This window comes from Lithobates pipiens, unplaced genomic scaffold (assembly GCF_037356315.1).
Source record: "Lithobates pipiens isolate NorthernLeopardFrog02 unplaced genomic scaffold, aLitPip1_a1.2 Scaffold_16, whole genome shotgun sequence".
Classification (NCBI taxonomy): Eukaryota; Metazoa; Chordata; class Amphibia; order Anura; family Ranidae; genus Lithobates; species Lithobates pipiens.
In genome coordinates, this window is record NW_027507748.1 from 62680743 (window position 1) to 62707617 (window position 26875).

A 26875-nucleotide genomic window follows, 5' to 3' on the forward strand; every position below is an offset into this window, starting at 1 on the left:
AACTGTAGAAATATATTTGAGGAACTTCTAAAATTGAGAGTTCAGTGTAAACCCTACCCAGTAATTATCCCTCCCTGATCTGAGACAGTTCCAATCTGCTATTCTGAAGTCTATCTGGGGTTCTGAGGGATTGTAGGTTCAGTTTCAATACATTGTATGCTGTCAACCTGTCACAGATTAGGTGTCCCAAATCGCCTGCACCATTATAGGGCAGTTCAGTTGACAGACTTTATTCTGCTGCATCCAAACCTTATTGGGCAACTATTGAAACACAAGCAGGTACCCCTCACATTATGTGGATCCTATCGAACTAGTATAAAGCCACCTTATGCCCCACCCTCTCCCATTCATTGCAATTATGGGTCAGTTTACAGTTAGGGCTCATTCACACCATACGTGCATTAAAATGGTTGAGAAAACCGCACGGATTTCACTTGAAGAGACATCAGTTTTCAAATCCGTTTACATGCGTGCCAGTTTGCACATTGACATCAGTTTTCATGCCCGTCAGTTGTGTGCACTATTCACACCAGTGTTGATGTCACGTCAGTTTTTTATACTGTGCAGAAAACTACATACACATTACAGATTCCTGCACAGAAAAAAAAAATCTGCACGTTGTGGTGTGAACTGGACACATAGAGAACCATTGTTTTTTTGTGCCCGTGCAGAAAAACTGGTGTCTCTGCACAATTGTGTGAACGAGGCCTTAATCAAATTTAAATCTTATTACACTCCAGTGGCCCCTCCCTTTCATAACCCAACATTCTTATTGGGATTCCAACCAAAGCAGTTTAGATGGTAGCTATATGAAGGCCTATTGTAAAGGACATTTTTTTGCCACAGAATGACTTAAACACTCATATGTGCCCCCTCCGAGACCTACTACGTGCATCAAATCAACACACTCAAAAAGTCAACATACATAAAGGTCAGAACTCTTAACTGAGGGAATCTATTGTGGAGAAGGATCTGAGTGTTTTGGAAGATCATAAGCTTAATAATAGCATGCAATGCCTGCGCTTTCCAAAGCGAGAAAAGTCCCTTCTTGTATTTGGAGAGGTAGAGATATAATTTTGCCCCTGTACAAATCGTTAGTAAGACCTCACCTGGAATCATCTGGAATGTGCAGTTCAGCTTTGTGCACCAGTTCTTATAAAGGATATTGGGTAACTGGAGAAAGTGCAGGGAAGGGCAACCGATAAGCAACTGATAAGAGACATGGAGGAGCTCAGCTATGAGGAATGATTAGAGGAACTGAAGAGGAGATTAGGGGGGATATGATCAACATGTATAAGTGGTCCATATGGTGCACTTGATGTTGAGTTATTCACTTTAGGTTCATTATAGAGGAGAAGGAGACACTCTTTATGTCTCTAGGAAAAATATTTCATCTTCAATTATGAAAAAGGTTTTTTCACAGCAAGTAAAAATGTAGATTAGACTCCCTCCAGAACTGGTTCTGGTCAGCTCAGTAGATTGCTTTAAAAAAGGCCTAGATTATTTCCTAAATGTACATAATATAACTGGATACTAACATTTATAGGTAAAGTTGATCCAGGGAATGTCCGATTGCTTCTCAGGAAGGGGTATTTTTTTCCCTGCTGGAGCTAATTGGATCATGCTTTGCTGTTTTTTTTTGCCTTCCTTTGGATCAACTGTGGGTATAGGATTGTGTTTATGGGATTGTATATTTTTTCCCTTTTTATAGGTTGGACTTGTGTGTTTTTTTTTTTTTTTTTTTTTCAACCTGACTACGTAAGAGCACATGCACGTAGTGGACCAACTAGAGTGGTGACAAAATCTATATTGTAAAGAATGCTGCTTGCCAAATTGCCATATAGGTAGGCATGGCAGACTGACCTAAAGACTAGCGAGGAAGGCTGGACCTCATGGACCACTAGATTACACAAAGAATCCCCTAACATGACTCCTGTAGAGGCTAATTACGGGATACTTTACCTGGTACCTACCAGGATTGCCAAGATGTATCCAGAGGCATCTCTGGCTTGTTATAGAAGCTGCAGGCAATCGGGAACCATGCTCCACATTTGGTAGACCTGCCCCAAAATCAGACAAAATTCCTCAAGAATGTACATATTGATTAATTCTGTTACTAAAATCGGTGTTCCAAAGACTGCTCGCGCAGTCCTCTGTACATAGCAGAAAAAACACGTCGGAGGCTCTTATGCATCTCCAATCTATCCCCCAAAAAATTGGGTTAACACTCTAAAACAAAAAAAAATGTCTGATTCTAACAAATTAACATGGACTCCAAAGTAACCGTTAAACATTTCTTTGCATCTTACGTTGAACAAGATTTTTCTTTGTTCCAGTTTTCCAGAGAAGAAACATCTGCGATGGAGATTCCAGAACAAGATGGAGGATCCTCATTTCATTTGCTATTGAAGAAGACTTTTGTGGACGGGTACACAGATGATGACTCTAGGCAGATGCTGAAAGACTCCATTTCCCAGACCCCACAGGAGGAGCTGCCAATGGCTGTGAAACACACACTGCTCTCCCTCAAGACTACTGTAGATAACTTCAACAAGGTGCCCAATTGTCACTCTGCTTGTAAATCTATCACTGTGTGTGATCATTGTTGTGAAGCTGAGACCAGCTCGATTTGTGTATCTTATTGTTAAAGGAACACCAGTTTTATTAAATCTGACTTATGTAATGGATGTGAGGGTGATCTGGCTGGCCATGATGATGTCCCCTTTGCTCTCCTTCACCACTCCATGTGCATCCCTCCCAAAGGTCCATGCTCAGCCGAAGAACACAGGCGTGCCGGTAGAGAAGCACCAATCTTCAGTTAAGGGTGTACTAGTCGCTCAGGAGACCCTCTTTTGCAATTGTTGAAATTGCATTCAGACTGCTGTTTGGGGGGGCTTTCATCATCTTTGCCTTGATATCAGCAGCTCTAGCAGGCTCGGAGCTTTCATTCTGGGGGTGTACTACTGCTGTTGATGGTGGCTCTCTGAAGTTTAGTCATATGAAGGCCAACAGTTGTAATTAAGTGCAGTATGATGACAGTGTCTTTTTAGGAGTATGAAAATACTTCAATGTCCAAAGCCATTAAGATTATTCTAAGCCCCCAGACACATAGGAGACAGATTTTAGGGGAGTAGTGATGATGCTGTTGACAGGGTTGCTTAATAGGTTAGACTTCCTGGTCCAGGGGCCAACACAAGGGCCTCTGCAGTTGAATTCAATTGCATGCATATCTATAGCAGGAGAGAAGCCCAGACCATGTGTGCTATATGTCCACATCCTAGCAATTCATTCTATAGGGCAATGATGCCACCTCCTCAGAGAAATAAATGAGAAGGGATGGGGCATCTCTAACCTTTCATGGGAAGTGCCGATATTTGAATATATTATCAGCTGTCTGTATCTTTGGATCAGTTGAATGCGTTGACGTGCAGTTTTCACTGGACATAACATCTGTGTGCATTTCTTTATCAACGTGCTGTGTTCAAGTCGTCCAAGTTTGTAACAGTTTTACTTTAGATTTGTTGGTTCATAACATTTGTTTTTCCGTCAAAGTTTAGAAACTGAGGCTTTCTGTTTTTAATTTTCCAGTATAAAAAGTCTACAGGCTCAGGGTTGATTAGCCTCTACTTGGACCTCCTTGGCCATCTTCTGTGCCAGTACCAGCAGGTAGAGGACAGCCAGAATGAGAAGAAAGAGGAAGTGAATGGGGAATCTGACCTTTTTCTTGAAGCCAACAACATGCTGGAATCTCCTGGGAATACGGTAATAAATAGGAGTGGATATCTTTTAGATGACTGAGAGTAGCTGAGAGTAATCCTGTTTTCATGGACAGTTTACATGAATCATCTTGTTGGAATACACTGATAAACTGTAACATACTTGGTAAATTGGTCAGCACAGTACTACAGATGTTTTCTAATTTATGATTTGCCACTGAACTTGCAATTCTGCTAGTTATTGCATGATTTTGTAATTCTTAGAATTGATTTAAACTTTTGCCATGATGTACTTTAACCACTACAATACAGGGCACTTTCACCCCCTTCCTTCCCAGCCCAATTTTCAGCTTTCATCGCTCTAGCGCTTTCAGTGACAATTGCGCGGTCATGCTACACTGTACCCAAATGAAATTTTTATCATTTTGTTCGCACAAATAGAGCTTTATTTTGGTGGTATTTATTCACGACTCAGTTTTTAATTTTTTGCGATATAAGCGCAAAAAAGCGGGAATTTGGAAAAAAAAACAATATTTTCTTTTTTCTATTTTAAAAGAAATCCAATAAAATCTAATTTTGTCATTAATTTAAGCCAAAATGTATTCTGCTACATGTTTTTGGTAAAAAAAATTCAGTTAAGTGTATAATAATTGGTTTGTGTGATCACGGACATATGTACGCAAATGATCATGTACATATGTGTGCAGGTGATCACGTACATATGTGTGCACATAATCATTGGGACAAGTGATTTTAGTGGGACATATGTGGGGGACATGTTTTTATGTTTGGGGACATGTATGTTTTGGGGACATGTGTGTTGTGTGGGGACTGTGTTTACACTGTGTGGTGTGTTGTGTGTTTACACTAGACTGAAGATCAGTGAGTAAAAAGCTGTAAAAAACAGCTCATACTCACTGATCATCAGTCGGCTGCAGCGATCTGCTCTCCTCTCCTCAGCGATGACTTCTGTGTGAGGAGAGGAGGAGCCGATTGCCTAGCAACCGGCTGTTTGTTTACATCACATGACGGCCGTGATTGGACACGGCCGTCATGTGATCAGGAGGGCCAATCACAGAGCCCTCCTGCCGATCTGAGATGCGGCGTGTCCCGGTGACACGGGCGCATCGGGATCGCGCCGCTGCTCGGGCGTGCGCGCGATCCCGCTCCTCCTGATGGATGTTCCTGAACGTCCTATCAGGAGTAGACGGCTCCCACCCGGCCGTATATGTGCATTGGCCGGGTGGGAAGTGGTTAAATTTGAGTTTTAACTTGAAGTACTTGCAGGAAACCCATGCAATCACAGGGAGATTATGCAAACTCCATGCAGGTAGTGTCCTGGTCAGGATTCAAACTGGACAATATTGCTGCAAGACAATCAACTTCCAATTCTGCTGGTTATTGGTGTGCACGATTTTATAATTCTTAGGATTGGTTTAAAGCCAAACTGTGGGCAACTAAAAAAAAATCACACTGCCAGGGTCGATAGCTCATTTTGAGCAGAGAAATTGTTTTACATGATCCTCTGCTCCCATGGCAGAAGGCACTACCCCACACTCCAATGGCGGACTGTCCCTGGGCAGCATCACGTCCAGTCCAGTGCAGGGCTCTGGAACCTGCTTTGATCTTGATGACGTAAGGCCCTAGATGGTTGGAGAGTGGGAGAGAAGAAGCTGTGGGGACCGGTCTCGCTGCAGAGAGGATCAGAGAATTATGTAAATCCTTTTTTTTTTTTGGTCCCTTAGACCAATGGTCCCCAAATTGTGGCCCGGGGCTGGATGCCTTTGCTTGCCTTTATCTGGCCTTTGAGGCAATATTTCCTCCACTGATACAAGGCACTATTCCTCCCAATGGCACCATTCCCCCTAATAACACCAGCAATGGGGCTCCCACTGATGCCAATGACTGCGCACTATTCAGGTTACTACTCGGGGTCCCTCAATGGCACTCCTGTCCCCTCCCTCCTGCCCAGTGCCTCCATAGCAAGCAGCTTGCTATGGGGTCACCCAAGCAGGCTGCTACCAAGCATCTACGTGTCCATTCACACACAGAGTGTGGCTTGGCCCCTCCTCCCCTCATTGGCTCACTGGCTGTGATTGACAGTAGCGGAAGCCAATGGCTGCTGTCTCAGCCAATAAGGAAAGACCCAGGAGAGCCGAGGCTCTCATGTACATTGTTGGATCGAGATGGGGCTCAGGTAAGTTTTAGGGGGGCTAGAGATGCTGCTGCACACTGAAGTTTTTTTTTTTTACCTTTAGCCATATTGCAAGGGATAATTTTAGTTGCCCAGAGTTGGGCTTTAAATCATTGCTTCGCACTTCAAATCCATGTTTGCACAGTGCACGCTTTTAGGCATTAGATACATACTTGATCTTGTCTTCACTACATATGGATTAACAAACCTGAAATGTAATATGTAAAATTGCTTTATCATTTTTAGATCCTAGACGTGATGTTGTCTGCGGTCTTCAAACACCCCATTTTGGAAAGCTGGTTTCTGGCTTTACAGCGCCAGTCTGTCCCCCTTCACAGCTTGAACCCAGTCAGTGTTAAACTTCTTTCATCTGCCATGAACCAGGGACTGATCCAGCTGCTTAAATCCAGCACTCCTTTCCTACAAAAAAGTGGAAACCTTCATCTCTTGGCCAAGTACTTTGAAGCAATCTCAATTAGTGTGTTAAAAGAGTTAGAAGTGTGCAAGAAAAGTCCAAGTAAACTATCCAGTCAGTTGGAAGCTTTACAGGGCCTACATTTATACATGGATACCACTCAGCTGAATCAGCTCATTATTGCTATGTTTAAGCTTCCAGAAGAATCTCTACTTGTGGACAGTGAAGAGTCCATACATCAGCAATTGAGTGGTTATGGCAAAGTGTTGGTGGAACTGCTCAGTGATAGTCACCAAAGGAAGCAGTGTCAGGAGGATCTAGCCTTCTGGGTGGAACAAGTGAGAGGAATTGGACGGCTTTTGTCATCTTCAGCTGGAACTGACTTGGAGCCATTGGTGTCTGATGCTCTACAAAGAGAACCTGCCTTTGCCCATGTTGTGGAAGTCAATGTGCTGACACATTGCCTCGATAAGAGAACCCCGAGCTCGCTAGGTGTTGCCGCTCAGCTGGTACAGTGCAGCAGGACTCATCAGCTGCAATTTGAGCTGTGGTGCTTGAAACCTGGAAAGGAGAAGCATCTGAGGAAGAATGTAAAGACCTTTGTGCCAATAGTCAACATCTACATGAAGACTAGAGAAGAGTTCCAATCTACACAGCTCTCCAAAGGTAAATTACTCCATGTAGTATTGTATGGTTAATATGAGGCGCAGCCAGGTCACCGCTGAGGGGGGCTGACACGTTCCGGCTTTTCTTCTGGATTCGCAGGCTCCGGCACTGTGAGTTCCCAGAACTGCGATGACGTCACGCATGCGCTCGGGAATCCTCCGTTCCGGCATGATCCACCAGACCTTCAGAGCGCATGTGCCCCTGACGACAGCGGCTGCATGCAGGGTGAAATACTCCTAAAAAGTGCAGGTTTAGGAGATATTGAATTTACCTACAGGTAAGCCTTATTGTAGGCTTACCTGTAGGTAAAAATTACCAATCGGCTTTACTACCGGTACCGGTTTATGTAAATTTACTCTCCGCCCCACTGTAGTAGTAACTCTTTATCAGTACATTAGTGCTATGAATCGTACTTGGAGAAAAAGATAAGCTATGCTTCATCTGTGTGTGCGATTCATTGCTTGTTTTCTTCATTATTAAGGATTTATCACTATACCATCTGTATGTGTACCGTCTACCTTTTGGTATCCTTGGGATTAAAGTGGTTCTAAAGACAAAAGGTTTTGTTACCTTAATGTGCAGCCATGTGGACACCCATTGTTGTCAAAGTCACTGAGCCAATAAGGAAAGGAAGGGGGGCACGGCTGAGCCATGACTCAGTGTCTGAATGGACACACAGAGCAGCAGCTCGGCTCGGGTGCCCCCATAGCAAGCTGCTATCACTTGAGGCGGGGGGGGGGGGGGTGCGCACACGAAAACCCAATAAATTACCCAATTTTTGGGTAAAATATAAGAGCCGAGGACTCCCAGAGTAAATGGATAACCCAACATGTCGGTATCCTATGTTTTCCATAGGCGACTCTTTAAAAGCCCCCTATAAATCATCAGTTTAGCGTTACGAAGGAGATCTATAGCTAGAATTATTGCTCTCATTCCGGCGTGCACGGTGACGTAACGTGTATCGCAGGCAATGGTTTCAGGCATAGGCTGCCTGCCGTGTGCGTTTGTATGTGCGTATATGTTGGGGTAGTGAGCCTTTATTGGGGCGGGATTTTATGAGCTTGGGTATAACTTACATTTTTTACAATTTAAAAAAAAAATGGCGACCTGGCGCCTGAGGTTGGTCAAGCCCTGGCATAAAACAGTCTTATAGCAATTTGTGTCTTTTTTTAATTTTTTTTATGGCTATTGAGAAGGTAAATAGGAAAATAATTCTTGATGTGGACACCACTTTTATGTTTTAATATGATTGCTCTTCTAGTGAGTACCGCAGTTCTTCATGTACTGAAGGAAGCCTTCTGGAACAAGCTGGTAAAGGTGGCCTTAAGCACAGAGACCTCTGAACAGACTTCTGATGAAATTGCGCTGCTTTCAAAGTTGGTCAAACAATGCAATACAGAAGATTTAACAGAACTTATTAGTGAGCTCCCTGCCACGTTGGTAAAGACTTGCTCCATAGAAAAGTAAGTGTGTCGCCTCAAGGCTTGGTATCCATTCATTATATTTTTTACTGTTTATAATGGTATCAGACTGACCCCTTTTTGGACTGATACTATCTATCAGTAGATAAATGGTTTTTCTACAAAAGTGTAATTGTGCACTATGTGTACCACCCCTTCAACTGTCACTTCCCTGAAAGGTTATTGGGAAACACAGCAGACCAGTGGGGCTATTATCCCTCCTCTTTGGAGGATGAACACTAAGCGGAAGTATATGCTTCTTCTTGTGTGGTCCAGTTTAGCTTTGAGTCCTACGAAGAAGGGCATCCTTGTTTTTGTTTTTTTCTTCATTCTTCTTTTCTTTCAGGAAAGATTATTATTTTCATTTTTTTTCTTACTGTTATCGTTTTCAGCCAAGGAAGCTGCCATCTTGGCCTCTGTTTAATTTTCAACTGCCATGATGCTGCACATGTGATCAGTTATGACACCAGCCATTAGATGGTTTGACAGTTTGGTTGAGAGCACAACCAATGGGAGTGTTACATTCCCAGCACGTGCCTGGAATGCAACTTTTTCTAAACTAGAAAATCAATGGGTTTACTTCCGCTTTAAAGTGTCTGTCCGTGCAAAAATGTAAATCTATCCTTTGCAAGCTTCTCTTAAAATATGCATATTGACATTAGACATTTGGTATTTTTTTATGCCGCCTTAGTTAATTTAAAGATTTTTACACGGTTATCCTGACTTTCCTCCTGAATCTGCCTCGATTCCCTGTCTGGACCAACAAAACCTTTCAAGTAGTATTAACTGCTTCAATACTGGGCACTTTCACACCCTTCCTGCCCAGGCCAATTTTCAGATGGTCGCACTTTGAATGACAAAGTGCTGTTCCATTGAATGACAGTTGCGCTGTCATACAACACTGCACTCATATGACATTTTTATAATTTTTTTTTTCCATGCAAATAGAGCTTTCTTTTGGTGGTATCTAATCACCACTGGGTTTCTTATTGGTTTCTAAATAAACGAAAAAAAAGACTGGATATTTTGAAAAAAAAATTTCATTGTTTCTCTAATAAAATGTTGCAAATAATCTATCGTCATAAAGTTAGGCCAAAATGCATTCTGCTAAATTTCTTTGGTGAAAATAACTCAAATCGTGTATGTTAGCCTGTGGGAAAGTTATAGAGTCCACAAACTATGGTATATATCTGAAAATCGATCAATCCGGATGTACCTAGTTTCTTGAGGCCCGAAAACACCAGAACAGTACAAATTCCCTGAAATTTCCCCTTTTTTGGAAAGTAGACATGCCAATGTATTTAGTAAGAGGCACAGCAAGCTTTTTTTTTGTCACAATCTTTTGAAAAATTAAGAAATTAAACAAAAATATTCACAATTCTCCTTTTTAACCACATAATAATAATAATCAGTGCATTGATTACCTGTGCAGACCCGTCAGCAATGACCACAAGTTCCCATTTGTACAAATCTGTGCCCACCAGGGATGCCTGCCAATGCCTCCTCATCAGTACCCATCAGTATATTAGTACCCGTCGGTGACGGAGAAAACATTCTTATTTACAAAATTTTATAACAAAAGTAGAAAAACCTTTTTTTTTCTTGTTTAGCAAAAATTAAAAAAACCCAGTGGTGATCAAATACCACTTAAAGAGCTCTATTTGTGGAAAAAAAAAAAAAGATAACATTTCATATGGGTACAGTGTTGCATAATCGCAATTGTCATGCAAAGTGTGACAGGCCTAAAATTGGCCTGGGTAGGAAGGGGGGTAAAAATGCCTTGTATTGAAGTTTTTAACCATACTGTGACCAGTACGGTACAGCATTATAATATAACTAATGTGGCGGCGATTAGGGACACTGACTGGTGACAGTATGTGTTTTTTTTTTTACACACTGTGACTAGAGCTATACACTGTTACCATAGTACATATAATCAGTCATGCAAAATTCTTTATATACAAGAAATAAAGAAAAACTGGGTAGCTGCTGCTTTAAATGGTGTATGACCCATACACAATGCAACAATGGACTACTAGAAAGCTGCACTTACCCTTTCTATGTGCAAAGCAACAATACATAAAATAAAGTGCCTTACTTACTAATTAAAGTGCAGAAAAAATATGAGTCCATATAGGGCAGTGATGGTGAACCTTGGCACCCCAGATGTTTTGGAACTACATTTCCCATGATGCTCCACTACACTGCAGAGTGCATGAGCATCATGGGAAATGTAGTTCCAAAACCACTGGGGTGCCAAGGTTTGCCATCACTGCTATAGTGGATCAAAGTCAAACAAATTCAAAGTCCCGGTAGTGCCTGTGCAGCTGTGTCTAACCTTATAAGGTCATCTTAAAGAAAAGTGCTCTGTGCATCCACAAAATCACCATCTGTGCCCCCACCAGGGTATATATACACTCACCCGCTGTTGTTGACCCCCTAAGCATATACTAAGGTAGGTCAACCAGGTTTCAAGTTACTGGTTGACCTGTTTCTACGTTAAATGGTAATGATGGGCTGATGGCGCTACCTCAAACCTATTGTTTTGTGTTTATATCCAACTAATTCTTTCTATTATTCCAAATTCAACCATGTGCCACTACAAATCAGTTATATTCCTTACCCTAAAAAGGGTGAACGCGCACAGTTCTTCACTAACGTGATCGAACACTCAATCAGAATCCCTAAAAAACACCCACACTACATGTAAAATCCAAGGATCCCAAACAATATTCAAACTAATTTTGTGATAGTAATTTTTGTGATCCCAAAAAATATTAGTATACTACACAGCCGACTACCACACACAGTGTGCAAAACCCCTATTCGGGGGAGAGATTACACTAATAATCGCACTGCGTTTGTGCAGTTCCTGTGCAATTGCTATCACTGTGCACAGTTTATATTACCACTATAATACCCCGTGGATGAAAAAATATATTACAATGAAAAAACAAAAACCACCGAGACCATGAAAAATACAAAAAATAAGACAATAAAAAATATAAAAATAGAAAAGTCAAAGGCAAAAAAAATAAAAAAATAATAAATAAATGTGCGGGGTGATTACTAACCCCCTTGCGAATGTGAAAAATACAAAAACCTGAAAAAAGTGTAAATAGAATCCAAAAAATATCAATAGATTTATGTATCTATATATATATAAGGTCCACAAGAAGTCTCTTATCATGTGCTTTCAACCATGCGATTATTCTTTTTCAAATAACAGGAAGGTGACTTTTGTGATTAAGCCTGCTTATTGGTGACTTCCGTGCTCGTTCCCCCTCAAGGGTCCCCACTCACCGAATCCACGCACCCCCTAGGGGGTATATTGCCTGTAATCTGTGCTCCACTAGGTTGAGGATTCTTCTAATTAGCTCTGTCTTCAGCTGGTCTTCCCCAGGGTTTATTGGAAGTGATGAGAGAAGGAGGCTTTGTTATCCGCCAATAGGTCCTCAAGAAAGAAAAAATCTGCTCATGGTGTAGTATTCTCAATAACTGACCACTTGAGAGAAAGGGAAACGGGCTACAAAAAAAGTTCTTCAAAAATAGGCTTTCCCAAAATAATAGCTTCTGCAATGATTTATATACCTTATTAATATGTATATAGCAGAGGACTAATGATCACTCAAAATATGCTTTATTACAAAAATGTTATATAATTACAAAAAAGAGAAAGAGCTTTCGCATATGCTAAAAAATTAGTTTACAGTGCTTAGTGCAAAGAAACGCTTTTTTACAAAAATGTCCCTTTAAACCAGAAATGCGATCTACAGCAATTGCACTATAAGCCTGTAAATTTAGTATATATATATATACCAATAATGCATCTCAGAAAAGTTTAACAAAAAATGGCAAAAACAAAAATAAAATAAAATAAAAACCCGAACAGCAGAAAAATATTAAAAAATAAAAAGTAAAAAATAAAATATATCTTAAAAACAACAGTCCTTTTTAGTGCAAACCAGCGCTATACACAGTTGTATGGAGCCTAAGTACCCAATTCTCTGGGGGGTCCCGTTTGTTTAGGCACTCCAGGCTTCCCATACACTGGATGCAAAACTACTTATCTTAATAAAGCAGTATTCCTCCTATGGACGGAGGTTTAAAGAAATTTTAGCACCAGCCCGGTTCGCCCATCCGCAAGGGTAATCCCCTATTCGAACGGCGTGCGCTCCAGCTGCGCTCCACCGGGTCAGGCGCACCGGAAGTGACGTGGTGTACGTAATGACGCTGGACGCGTTTCGTCATAGACGTCCTCAGCAGCGAGATCGAGCGAGCAGTGTTCGATCACGTTAGTGAAGAACTGTGCGCGTTCACCCTTTTTAGGGTAAGGAATATAACTGATTTGTAGTGGCACATGGTTGAATTTGGAATAATAGAAAGAATTAGTTGGATATAAACACAAAACAATAGGTTTGAGGTAGCGCCATCAGCCCATCATTACCATTTAACTTTTAAACATAACCTGGGTTTCAGATTGTGTTCTTAGGGAGGCAGCAACCTCATAGTGACTAATATAAATAGGTCCAACTTTTATATATGTATTTTCTACACTGCTATACCTCATAAAATACTGCAACTAGTAACACATTATTAATAGAGTCAGGGGGAGATACAGGCATTCACATATATCCCTGTGTGACTGTGACCTGCTCCATAAGCGCGGCCTTTCGTGTACAGTTGACCTGTTTCTACGTTAATCAAAATGTCCATGTTTAGCTGCAGGGAACCATTAAGCATTTGCTGATCCCTTGCTAAGCATAAGTGATCCTTTGTACATTGGAATGCAGTTTCTACTGTCTTTTTCAGTGGCTCTATTCTCCTGGCTAGTCGTAGAGAGCGAGTCAGTAATAGTCCTTACTTTCCTTGGATGAGTCAGTGTATTGTCAGCTCGGTGCTGGAGTGGCAGCTGTGGACACCATCTGTTCCCAGACTTTCAGGAACATTGTTGGCCATGCACAGTGAAGCCTGTGTGCAAGTGTGCGTGGAAATAAAATGCTCACTGTGTTCAGTAGATATCACAGGGAGAAAAATGGTCAAGCTTGAAAAATAGTAAAAGCAATATAAAAAGTGCCGTGCATGTAGTTTACATATGCATATGAAAAAAATAGTTGAGCTGCAAAAAATATTGCCTTCCAATGTCACATGTAAACATACACTATATTAACAAAAGTATTGGGATGCCTGCCTTTACTCGGACATGAACTTTAATGGCATCCCAGTCTTCTCTTTCAAACTTTGTCTTTCTTTATTCATTATAATAAAAAAAAAGTACAATAAAATCATGCATAAAGGCCACGTAGGTCAGAATCTCAAACAAAGTACAACATCGCTATAATGATAGCATCATCCCAAACATAATGATAGGACTATGGTGTGGACACTTGCAGAGATTAGAAGGTTATTAAAGCTAAAACAGTCCAGAGTTACCCAAAAACGAACCTTATTAATATTTAAATCTGGGATAAGCCCAGTCTAAAGAGACTTATAGCCTAGAAATGGAAAGAGAGGGAAGAATAAAAAAGCAGTAAAAGGTAGGCTAAGGAGCCTTGGCAGAGACCCTGCCCGAGGAGATAGAGGTAGAAAGTATAGAGAAAAAGGAGGAGGAGAAGAAAACCCAGATACGACCTTTAAATTATCATTGCCCAGGAGGGGCACCCGAGAGGTGGAAAAAAGCCAAAAACAGAAAAAAGTTACAAATCTATATTAACATATTTATCCCAAGGATCACATATTTTCCGAAACCGAGGCACAGAGTCAGTGAGCCTACTTGCCAAGTGTTCATTAAGCATTATCCAGGAAACTTTGCATCTAAACAAAGCAGTGTGAACTGAAGGGCTCTTCTAGGATCGAGTGATGGCAGGCCAAAAGTGTGAAGTGGATCAACTATTTGTGTAGCACGGGCACCATCTGTAAACTTTTCATTGAGAATGGCTATATAAGGTAACTGCAGAACTGGTATTGCAGTGACATTTCTTCTAATCAAAGACCCTGTTCCTGAAAATCTTTAGCTTAGGGCATTCCCAGCATACATGGGTCATGGAACCCAGGGATTGACAGCCCTGGAAACATAATGGTGAGGCGGTCAGTAATAGCCTTGCGGTGTGAGTTAGAACCATATACCATCTTGTGAGGACTTTAACACTCCATCAAGGAAACATTCATTGTCACCTTAAAGACAGAGTCAAATGATGACTGCCAATGGTCCAGCTCTCTATCAGAGGCTAGGTCCGAGTCCCATGCCTGCATGTAAGGCAATTTCACATTGGAGTCAAGCAGGAGTTGATAGATAATAGAAAGCCCTCCTCTCTGTCCACTAATCCTGTACACACCAGCTTTCATAGGGAGTCACGTTGGGGTACTGACATACCTCTGGGCCTAATGATCAGAGAAAGTGTTAAATCTGAAGAAATTGAAAGGTTTTGGAAGCTGGCATCTTCAGCCATGACCTACAATGTATTAACGTGAAAGGGCCCCAGGGTGAGGAAATGGCAAATGTGAAATAGACCCTTATTGAGCCTCCAGTGGAAGGCTTTGGGGTCCCACCCCAGGGGAAAGGCTGTGTTATTAAAAAGATTGGGCTAATGGAGAGAAGTGCGAAACCAAATTGGAATTATGTCGGACTTTGTCCCACACAGCCAGGGAGTTAAATAGCATAGGGACTAGAATAGGAGGTCTATCTCAACCAGGAATCCATATTAGGTAATCTATCATAATTCTGTTTGTCATCGTTCTCTCCATAGCCACCCATTTTGGTTTCCCCCCTAGTAATATACTACTGATTAGTTGAGCTACTGATCAGTCTCCTAGCTGAATTCAGGAGGTGCGGCAGCGACGACTTTCGATAAAGGTGGGGACATGGAGGAAACCAATTGGGGAGTCAGAAAGATCCATATTTAAGATGTTTATTTGGGTTATAATGTCCTGCCAATAGGGCTGTAACTTAGAGCATTCCCACCAAATGTGTAAAAAATTAACCGCTATGCCTGCAGTCCTGCCAGCAAGCACCTGAGGAAGCTGAGTATATTCTAGCACCTTTGGTGGGGACTCTATAACATCTAGCCTTTTTTGTTTTTGCATTTTCGTGTCAACAGAGCTAGAATGTGTAAGGCTGTATAAGTGATCTAGTTGTAGCTCAGTAAACTCATGTTGCAGGTCTCTTTCCCATTATCGAATGTATATTGGATTCCCCTTGAGTCCCAGCTCTAGTAAAATCTTATACAGGACGGATATGGAATGTGGGATTGGATTGGCTGACAGGCAAAGCTTCTTAAAAGTAGTTGAGGAGGTAGGGGAGTGTATAGCTTAAGGTAAACAAAGCTGTCTATATGTCCGATAGTCTAAGGGGAAACTACCATATTGAGCTCTAAGTTTCTCCAGTGGGATTAATCCCTGGTCTTGGATGAACCTACTGAACCTCACCTTGCCATCTGCCATCCAAGTACGGAAGAAAGATGGGTATTCTCCTGGCGCAAATAAGGGGAAGCCTCCCAGAAAAAAAATTGTTGACTGGTTCTCTTGGTGATAAATGCATTTGAACGACCATATCCTATGATGGCCGCTTTCAGTGAACCATAAAAGAAGAGGCGATATCTAATTTCTAGCTTTTATATTCCTGGACCTTTTCAATAGATAACACACATTTATTTATCTATGAAGATTATTGTGAACATAGCTATAATAAAAGCAAAGCAAAAAAAAAAAAATCAGCCTGCCATTTATATCAGTTGACCTGATTTTTCCTCCAATCCTAGTGTTATAAGCTCTCCTAATTCTGGTACTCTATGAATGTGTTGCAGATGGGCTCTGGCTGACTGTGTACAACAGGCTGCAGACCGTGCTGGGGCAATGGACTGCTCTTGGCAGAGGGCTCTCCTGGCCGCTAGTATAAAGTGTCTGACTGACACATATGGCACCAACAAGGATCGTGAGGAAGTGGAACAGGAAGCAGAGACAGCAATGCTCTCACGACTCCAGAATCTCATGGTAGCGTATGAAATAGAAATGTGTCATACATTGATTAAAGTGACTCTGGCCCTAGTTTTTTTTTTTTTTTAACAAAATAGTCATGCTTGTAAAGAAAAGAATAAACCTGTCCAGTTATGCTTGCACTGCCAATCTTAGTTCTCCTAAACAACTTAGTTTGCAGAAATTTTTATAGCAGCCAACACTCCTAACAGAAGTGTTAGATGCCTGGTCCCTCATTGAGCTCTGTGGTTTCTACCATCAGCTCCTATATTAAAACTGTCCTGTAGTGAGGTAGGGGCTAGCAGGTGGGACCACAATTTGAAAAGAGGGACCGCCATTCCAAGAATCCTAGAGTTTTTGGATAAAGCAAGCTTAACTCCTAAAAAGAGCAAAGGAGGACAGAATGACATTACTACTTTTCCTTGCAGGGAGGTCTTTTTTGGTGTTTGGTTTTGGGACAAAGTTGGTTTTAACAAAATTCGAATTTTGCTATTGAGAAAAAAAAAAAAAAAAAATATATATATATATATATATATATATATATATATATATATATATATATATATAAAATTATATTTGTGATGTTTAATCACCACGGCATTGATGAGCCTAAATATTTCGCTTAGGTAGGACAGCTACTAATGTCATCCACATTTTTCATTTATATGTAAACCTTTTGTCTATACCCGCAGCTCTTGGTGAAGGAGGATGTCCCTACAGAATGGAACAGCCTTGTGAAAGCCGGATTGAAGTGAGTTATATTCTCCTTAGTCTCAATGTCTAAACATTTTACAAATCTGGTGTGTTATCACAATTCTATACTATGGGGGAAAATAAAAATTTGACCCCCTGCTGATTTTGTGAGTTTGCCCACTTACAAAGAAATTAAAGGTCTATAATTTTTTATCATAGGTGCATTTTAAATGATAGAGACAGAATATCAACCAAAAATCCAGAAAAAAATATATTTATAAATTGAGTTGCAGATCAGTGAGTAAAATAAGTATTTGATTCCCTACCAACCAACAATAAGTCTGGCTCCCATAGACTGGCTACAGTATGTGCTCATGTGGTACACAGATTAGTCCTTTCCATTTAAGAAGGAGCTCCTAATAACAATTGTTTTGTATATAAAAGATACCTGTCTACAGAATCTCTTTCTTCCATTCATACCTCACAATCATGGGCAAGACCAAAGAGCTGCCAAAGGCCATCCTGTAGACCTGCACAAGGCTGGAATGGGCTACAAGACCATCAGCGAGAAGCTTGGTGAGGAGACATCTGTTGAAGCAATTATTTGCAAATGGAAGAGCTTGGGGATCAGCACAGAACTTTACGTGAGGAGATTGTGAATGATCTCAAGGCAGTTGGGACCACAGTCACCAAACAAACCATTGGTAACACAATATGCCGCCATGGATTGAAATTCTGCAGCATCTGCAAGATCCCCCTCTGCAAGAAGGCACATGTGTACACACATGCCAATGAACATGATTCAGAGAAGGATTGGGAGAAAGTGCTGTGGTCAGATGAGACCAAAATTGAGTTTTTTGCCATTAACTCGACTTGCCGTGTTTGGTGGAAGAAAAATGTTGACTGACCCTAAGAACACCATCCCTACAGTGAAGCACGGAGGTGGGAACATTATGCTTTGGGGCTGTTTCTCAGCTAAAGGTACAGGATGACTTTGCCGTATTGAGGGGCCAATGGACCGTGCCATTTATTGTGAAATCTTGGATGAGAACCTTCTTCTCTCAGCCAGAACACTGAAGATGGGTCGTGTATGGGTCTTCCAGCATAACAATGACCCAAAATATACCACCAAGGCAACAAAGGAGTGGCTCCAGAAGCACATTAAGGTCATTGTGTGTTCTTGCCAGTCTCCACATCTTAATCCTATAGAAATGTATGGAGGGAGCTTTGTTATTAGATTGTAAACTCTCCTCTTAATCCTCTTGTAATTTATTGTATTATAACTGAATTGTCTCTTTTTTTATATTGTAAAGCGATGCGTAAACTGTTGGTGCTATATAAATCCTGTATGATAATAATGTTTTGCTTGGGAGTCTTATTTTACTCACTGAACTGTAACTCAGTTTACAACATTTGTATCGTGTGTTTCTGTATTATTGGTTGATATTCTGTCTCTATCATTTAAAATACACCTATGATAAAAATGATAGACCCTTAATTTCTTTGTAAGTGGGCAAACTTGCAAACTCTGCAGGGGATCAAATAATTTTCCTCACTGTACAATAAAGTTATATGTAACTGGCAGTTGCTGCTTTAGTTGCAGATCTGAATTTCTAGAATATTGCAGTGCAGCGGCACGGTGGATCTTGTAAATGGTAATTTGGTCCAAGCTGCAATGACAGTCGTATTCTTAAAGCGGAGTTCCGCCTGCAAGAAAAAGCTGACTTGTAAAACAAGAATACTTACCTGTCCTCACCCGAAGTGGAACCATCCCTCGGCTCCGGGTGGAGGCATCTGCAGTAAGGGAATCGGGAAGTGAAGCCTTGTGGCTTCCCAGCCTGTTTCCTACTGCGCGTGAGCGAGTTGTGCTGCGTGTTCTAAATGGTCCCTGCTGTCTTCTGGGACATGTGTGTCTCCCAGAAGACAGCAGGGACGACGGAGGAGAGGCTGGACGTGGCGTAGTTTGTGGCAGATTCTGCGGCGCTCTTTCACCAGAAGTGGGAGAAAATACCTGGATTAGCCAGGTATCTGCCTTCCCTGCCCCCCCCCCTTGAGAGGTGCCAAATGTGAAACTGGAGTGCGGGGAGACTGGGTCAGCAGAAGTTCCATTTCTGGGTGGAACTTTGCTTTAAGGAAGAATTAAACCCAAAAATTTACAATATTCCTGTGTACTTTTTTTTTTTTTTTCCCCTTTTCATTTTTTTTAGTTTTGGATAGAGTGGAGATGCACTAGGACCCCCTGTCAGTTTTTATTGCTGTTTGTGCCTCCGTTAGGCTGGATTCACACCTATGCATTTTTAGTGCTTTTTGCATTTTGTAGATTTGCACTACAGAACTTGTTCCATAGGAAACAATGTTAAATGGACTGTAGTGCAAATTTGCAAAAAGCATTTAAAATGCATAGGTGTGAATCCAGCCTTAAGGAGATTCCCCCTCTCTTTTTGTCATGTTTACCATTATCATTGAAAGTGAAAGTAAAAGAAAACACCAAATTTTGTGTTCCCCTAGAAAAGTAATAGTGGAGAAATCTTCCAAAGGGGACAATAGTTCTGGTGCCATAGGGGTTCCCAAGGAATGTCCCTCATTGGCAGGGATTTACGATCACTTCCTGTTTTGCTGTGGGACAGGAAGTGAAGGGAAATCTCCACAATAAGACACAGATGGTGAAAAAAACAATCTGACAGGTTATAACCCTCCCTTGCATCTAAAATGGGGGGGGGGGGGAGCTTTGCTTATAGTTCTACTTTAATTGTAATTTAAAGTGGTATGGCTCATAAGATCATGTGATCTTTGCCGAATGGGAGAGTTAGTTGAGTTTGGCTGATCAGACCTTTCTGCATTATTATACTCAAGGAAAGGTAAGTATTTTGGCCTTTCTGTGACTTTTATGTATAGAAGCAGATTTTTTATGTAGGTTTGTGTTTAGCATTTGAGTTTAGATAAACTTTCAAGGAAATATGTATTTTTTTCTTTTATTTCTTATGCCTCAATTCTTGACAGGTATCGATACAAAGACTGTAAATTTTTGGATACTTTGCGTGCTGGAATTGAAGAGTGGTATGAGCCGAGTGGCCCCTGTACGCAGGGTTTAGTGCAGTTATCGGTTATCCATATGATGGTGATGCAGCATTCTCTCTTCCTGCCAAACTTTCTGAGATCCAGAGAGGAGGAGAGCAGCAGCAACACCCTTCGAGGTCAGTAAGAATCACAAGGACACACTATTGGGCTTTCTCAAGGACAAGGAGCAGTGAAAAAAAAAGTGTAATTCATCCCAGTAAATTGGACTTCATTTGACTGCTGTAATAGGCTGAAATTACTAAAGCCTGCCATACACAGCTCAAATTTTAGCTGATTTCTGCTGAAAGTTACCAAGTGAAAAACTGTCAGCACAACAGAGACTGCATCCAATTAGCTGCAGGCGCAGGGGAGATAGGCAGGCAGAAAGCCGCAAGAGCTTTCCTGCTCTCTATGCTGTGTCTGGAACAGACACAATATAGTATGGAGCAATATCTGCCCTGTTTTATCAGTTCAGAACAGCCTGCACCTCCCTATGTTAATTTCCATCGTAGTGTCTACATAATTTTTTTTTTTTTTTTACATAATTTTTTTTCAGTATGTCTCTTCTATAACATATATTGTATTCTTTAGAGTTCTTGATTGGTCATTTCAGAGTGAGCTCCCGTACTTTTCCTGTTCAGGTCAAAGTAAGGACCTTGTTCATGACATACAAGTTTCCCCATACAAGTCAATGGGAATGCTAAAAGCAGGTTGATGCTGCTTAGTCGATGGTCATATTAAAGGTTTAATTCACCTTTACAGAAAAAAAAAAGGTGAATGACCCCCAGCCCCCCCACTGTATTTACCTCTGGGGTTGCTGCTCCAGCAGTCCGGGGATTTGAAATCTCTGCTTGTCTTTCTTCTCTGCACATGACATATGGGATGGACCAGATCGACTCTGATTGGTAATGCTGTGAGAGTGAATTCATCTGGTCCATCCCAGAAGCACTTCATGGAGGAGAGAGAGAAGAGCAGATCCCCAGACCACTGCAGTGGGTGTAGGGGTGATGACAGCATGGCAACACCAGAGGCAATTATAGCAGGAACCAGGGGGTGGTGAGCTGGCATATAGAAAGTTCTTTGCTAAAAGATTATAGTTCCAAAATTCCTTATGTTGGTTCTGCACATGGAGCGTTTTAGCAAGAGTACTATTGCATTATAAGCTTATTCAACTGTTTAAGGGGGTAGTGCGGAGATAGATAGATTTTTATATATATATATATATATATATATATATATATATATATAATGTATAGCGCTCTCTCTCTCTCTCTCTCTCTATCTATCGAGAGACATTATTAACCACTTACCGGCTCATGTACATATACCTCAGTCATTTGAAGATGTATAGCTCGGTAACGGCAGTAACGGCTGCCACAACCGTGGTATCCATCTTTAGAGCCGGCAGTCCTGTTAAAAATAATGGTGGTCTCTGTGGCGTTATCGGAGGCGGGAGAGATGACATCCCCCCCGCCGCTCTCCCATGCCCTCCGCCGCTTACCGAAGCCATCAGCAGAGGCGATATCGACCCACCCGTGGCTGTGTATGAAGACAAGTGAGGGGAAGAAGGGACAGGAGTCTCCATATTATAGCAGGGCAGAATCGACTTCAAAACGTCACTTACGCCCACGCGTCCTAAAGGCACATTTTTCTGTTATTTTTTCAAATGACAATTTTTTTTTATTGCATTTCCAAGTCCAAATATGAGATATGAGGACTTTTTGACCCCAGAACTGATATTTAAGAGGACCTGTCATGCTTTTTTTTCTATTACAAGGGAAGTAATTCCTTGTAATAAGAATAAAAGTGACCCAATTTTAATTTTTTTTTTTTTTTTAAACGGTGAAAAAATAAATAAAATAAAGTAAAATAAGATTTTTTTTCTTTTTTTTTCTTTAAAGCACCCTATCCCGACAAGTTCACACACAGTGAAAACGGTGGTCAAACCACACATGTGAGGTATCTATGTGATCGTTAGAGTAATAATTCTAGCCCTGGACCTCTTCTGTAACTTAAAACATGCAACCTGTAGAATTTTTTTAAGCGTTTATGTAGATTTTTAAGGGTAAAAGTTTGACACCATTCCACAAGTGGGCGCAATTTTGAAGCATGGCATGTTGGGTATCAATTTACTTGGCATAACATAATTTTTCACAATATAAAAAAAATTGGGCTAACTTTACTGTTGTCTTATTTTTTTTTATTCAAAAAAGTGCTTTTTATTCCAAAAAAAGTGCGCTTGTAATACTGCTGAACAAATACGGTGTGACAAAAAGTATTGCAGTGACTGCCATTTTATTCCCTAGGGTGTTAGAAAATAAAATATATAATGTTTGGGGGCTCAAAGTAATTTTCTAGCAAAAAACATGTTTTTAACTTGTAAACACAGAGTCTGAAAAAGAGGCCTGGACTTTAAGTGGTTAAAGTGGGTCTTAAGCCCCATCGCGATCCAGTGATGTGCACAAGAGGCTCTCCCTCCTCATTGGCTGAGCCATTGGCTCCCACTGCTGTCTATCACAGCCAGTGAGCCAATGAGTAAGGGGAGTGTGGCCAAGCCACAGCTCTGGGGAATGGACACACCGTGCAGCAGCCTGGAAGCGAGCCTGCTCGGGTGCACCAATAGCAAGCGGTTTGCTCTGGGGGCACTTGGCAGGAGGGAGAGGGCAGGGGACCCCAGAAGAGGGAGATCGGGGCTGTTCTGTGCAAAAGCACTGCACAGGGCAGGTAAGTATTACATGCTTTATTTTCAAAACTTGCCTTTAATATCACTTTAGCTAAATTCTGCAATCAGATTGGTTGCTTTAAGGCACCAACTTTGTGCTTTTCCTGTATACTGTAGATGTCAAGTTTGTCCAAGCAGCACTCCACATTTATATGTGACTTTTTTTTTTTTTTTTTTTTTTTACAGAAAAGTTGACGGATCTGCTGGGAACTATAACCAGAAAATGTCCATCGGTTTGTGACAAGAATCATTTTGCTGTTTTACTTGGAGCCTATGGAGCAACCCTCAGCAGAACGGGTAATTGGTAGTGCAAATAATATCTCATCTATTTATAGAATGACTGGCCCACTCTATTTAGGTCAAATGCATTGTGTGATATTTTGGATTTTAACAACTTGAGTACCAAGCTGTAATACCCCTTTATTAGACTGTTTTTCAGCCCTTAAGATGGACGATTACGCTGTACCCAAATGTGTTTCATATAATGTCCTTGAGAAAGACAGTGCTTTTCTTTTGGTTGCATTAAATAACCGCTAGGTTGTTTATTTTTTACTATAAAAATTAAAAAAGACCAACAATTTGGGGAATAAAAAATGGTTTCCCTTCGTTGTTAAAATAAAAATTCAAGGATAGTACGTAATCCCACCAAATAACCCTTTTTTGGAAAGTATGGACTCCAAGGTTATATATATTTATTTTTGCACGCGTTTTTGGAAATAAAGAAACACGCCGATATGGCGGGGGTTGAGAATGGTGCCCTGGATACATTAAATGTATAGGTCTTTTACAAAGGAAGGAAGAGGTGAAGAGGCTAATGTACTCCATACATTGGCAGGATGGAGATCAAGGGATTGATGTTCAGATGAGCAGGAATAAGGGAGGTGAAGGGTTCATATACAGGTTACATGGAGCTAGAATGTGTAGGAGAGGATGGAGGCATGAAAAGGGTTAATAAAAAGATCCCGGTGTCACTCATGCAGAATAAATGGGTCTGCGGCTGTAGCTTCTGACCCATTGGTTCTGTGCCCATTCACAAGTGATCAATGTCTCACTTTCCCCAGTTATAAGGGAGGGATCAGCCCCATGGATCAGCTGGGTAAAGTGTCTGTGTTCTCTGTTTAGGCAGCACAGTGGTGTAGTGGTTAGCACTCTCACCTAGCAGTAATAAGGGTCGCTGGTTCGAATCCCAACCATGACACTACCTGCCTGGAGTTTGCATGTTCTTCCTGTGCCTGCGTGGGTTTCCTCCGGGTACTCCGGTTTCCTCCCACACTCCAAAGACATGCAGGTAGGTTAATTGGCTTCTGTCCAAAATTGGCCCTAGTATATAAATGGGGACCTTGGATTGTGGGCTCCTTGAGGGCAGGGACCGGTGTGAGTGTGCAATGTACAGTGATGGGGACAATTGTAGACACTCAGGTTGAACTGGATGGACTGGTGTCTTTATTCAACCTTAATAACTATGTAACAGTGATCACCGGATGGATTGGCCCCCGTTTGACTATTCATCCAGGGCCGTTCATTAAGGTATGCCAATCCACCATTGAGAAAACGTACCACGGTAGATAAGTGGTTAAAGGGCATGTCCACCCAAAAGTTATGTTTTTAGTTGTAGGTAGTGTAGACCACTACCTAAAACTGAAACCTAACCTTTGGGTGGACATGCCCTTTAACCACTTATCTACCGTGGTACAGTGAATCAACCCCTTGATTGTTCCTTCACTCGATGCTGGTGAGGAGATCTTCCTGCCATAGCGCTTGCCTGCTCTGTAGCACCGATTGTCCGCACTCACCCTAGATTTCCCACTCCTTCTTTGACATTCTCTATATTATAAAGTAAAAATGTTGTCATGATGTGGAAGCTGAACTAATGGATGCGTGCAGATCAAGTGTCTGCCCGTGGGGTCAGCCTTCCTATATGAACACTGGAGATCTCTGTCTGGCCCTGCACAGCGTACACATTGGTCAGATCGTTCCTCTCCACACACACCATAAACAAATCTCACAGGCGGAATGGATTACTGCAGGGGTTGACAAATTTGCTTGGAATCTAGGAGCCAGCTAAAAAAGTTAGGAGCCAGGTCGGTGACGGCGATCTGGACCTGTCCCTGGCCTGACATGGAGACGAGTGAGGGGAAGATAGCCCCCAGCCCCCCACATATGAGATCACCTCTCATTGGACACACCGCTCGAGTGCTAAATGGCCGCTGTGATTGGTCATTTAGCATGATCTGTGATTGGCTGTATCCAAGGGACACGGCCAACACAGAACTTCCCCGATGCTCGTCCATGGCGGCGTGCAAAGGGGAAATAAACAGGAGGATGTCTAGGGACGCCCTTCCCGGCAATTGGTGTCCGCGCTGTAGACATCTTTCTTCTATAGCGCGGGCACGAAGTGGTTAACAAAAGAATGTGACTATTATTTCCGACATATTCCCGCTCATTTACTGCCATTTCCCTGCTAAGGGTTCGATCAGGTCCGCCTGAAAAACTGACAGGTGAACCTGATCAGACAGCCCTTGTGAAAGGGGTCAAGCAGGGAGGATTACAAATAATATTTTTTTTTCCTTAATTAAAATAATTTTTTTTTTTACTTTTTACAAAAAAAAAAAAAATTACAAATATATATATATATATATATATATATATATATATATATATATATATATATATATATATATATAATTAATAAATAAATTAATAAATGTAATAATATATATATAATATAATGAGAAGCCATTTACCAGCCACCACACTCACCGTTGGGCAAAAAACAGGCAGGGGAGCTTCACTCCATTAGGAATTAGCATTATTGGAATAGGGTGTAATTTCTACATCCACCACAAGATGGCGCCAGACTACCGAAAGATTTTAGAAGGCCGCAAAGCCGCGGCCTCAATTACTGGCCGGCGCGGCCCGATGGAATTGCGCGGCGGAGTTCGGGGTCCAAATGGAGACAGGATACCCCAGCAGCGTTGCCCCAGTCGCCAGGACACGAAATCTAGGCGCAAATGCGACCTGGCGACCGGGGTTTGTCGAGCCCTGGATTACTGTATTGGTAAAAGAAAGTTTGCAGAGATTTCTCCACCAAAGTCGCTGATTGATACTGAAAAATGTTGGGTGGTTTCTCTCTTGAGAATCTTACGCGAACCAAGATATATTTTTGCTGGATTAACCCTATAATCATTTTATCTTCTAGAGCGGCACGATTCTGTAAAAAAAAATCTGAATCCTGATTCTTTTGCTTAGAATAAAGATCACGATTCTGGACGTAACATATTTCACATTATACAACAAAAATTGGGCTAACTTTACTGTTTAGTTTTTTTTTTTTTTTTTATTGAAGTGTATTTTTTCCCCAAAAAACTGCGTCTGAAACACTGCTGAGTAAATACAGTGGGACATAAAATATTGCAAGGACCGCCATTTTTTTCCTCTAGGGTCTCTGATAAAAAATATATATATATATTTTTTGGGGGTTCTAAGTAATTTTCCAGCAAAAAATGCTGATTTTTTTTTAACTTGTAAGCAACAAGTGTCAGAAAACGGCCTGGTCTTTAGAGAGGAGGTGGGTTTTTCTTCCTTTCTTCTTCCCTGCAAAGCAAAGGCATAATGTGCTAGTATGCATCGCATACTAGCACATTACGTGACACTTGCCTGCAAACGAAGCTCGTGTCGCCCCTGCTGCAGGCCTGCATCCATCTTCCTTTCCGGGGCCGTGGACTCTGTGACTGGCTGGAGCTGCATGATGTCACTCCCAAGCATGCGCGCGGGTGCCGCCAGTCACGGCATACTCACCTGAAGAAATGGCACGAACTGTGCATATGACCTTATGGGTGCACTAAACAGTAAATATTTCCTGAACGCTCACGTTTAGGATATATTTACAGTGCCTATAGGTAAACTTTATTCTAGGCTTAGTCTTGCCTATAGGTACAACTTCCCCATGGAGGTTTACAACCTCTTTAAGTGGTTAAACTG

The 26875-nt window shown here is 41.5% G+C and overlaps 1 protein-coding gene and 1 non-coding gene across 2 annotated transcripts in view; both read left to right on the top strand.

Annotated features, from left to right (window-relative positions):
- URB1 (URB1 ribosome biogenesis factor) overlaps positions 1-26875 on the top strand; it is a 125133-nt gene that overhangs the window by 61297 nt on the left and 36961 nt on the right. The window contains exons 20-27 of the mRNA XM_077479987.1: positions 2337-2555; positions 3589-3762; positions 6157-6991; positions 8253-8454; positions 16254-16440; positions 17115-17173; positions 20116-20309; positions 23081-23191. Coding sequence (XP_077336113.1) covers positions 2337-2555; positions 3589-3762; positions 6157-6991; positions 8253-8454; positions 16254-16440; positions 17115-17173; positions 20116-20309; positions 23081-23191 — 1981 coding nt within the window. The remainder of the gene's footprint in view (positions 1-2336; positions 2556-3588; positions 3763-6156; positions 6992-8252; positions 8455-16253; positions 16441-17114; positions 17174-20115; positions 20310-23080; positions 23192-26875) is intronic.
- Positions 24749-24883, top strand: LOC143986287 (small Cajal body-specific RNA 3). Its single transcript, XR_013276495.1, has one exon.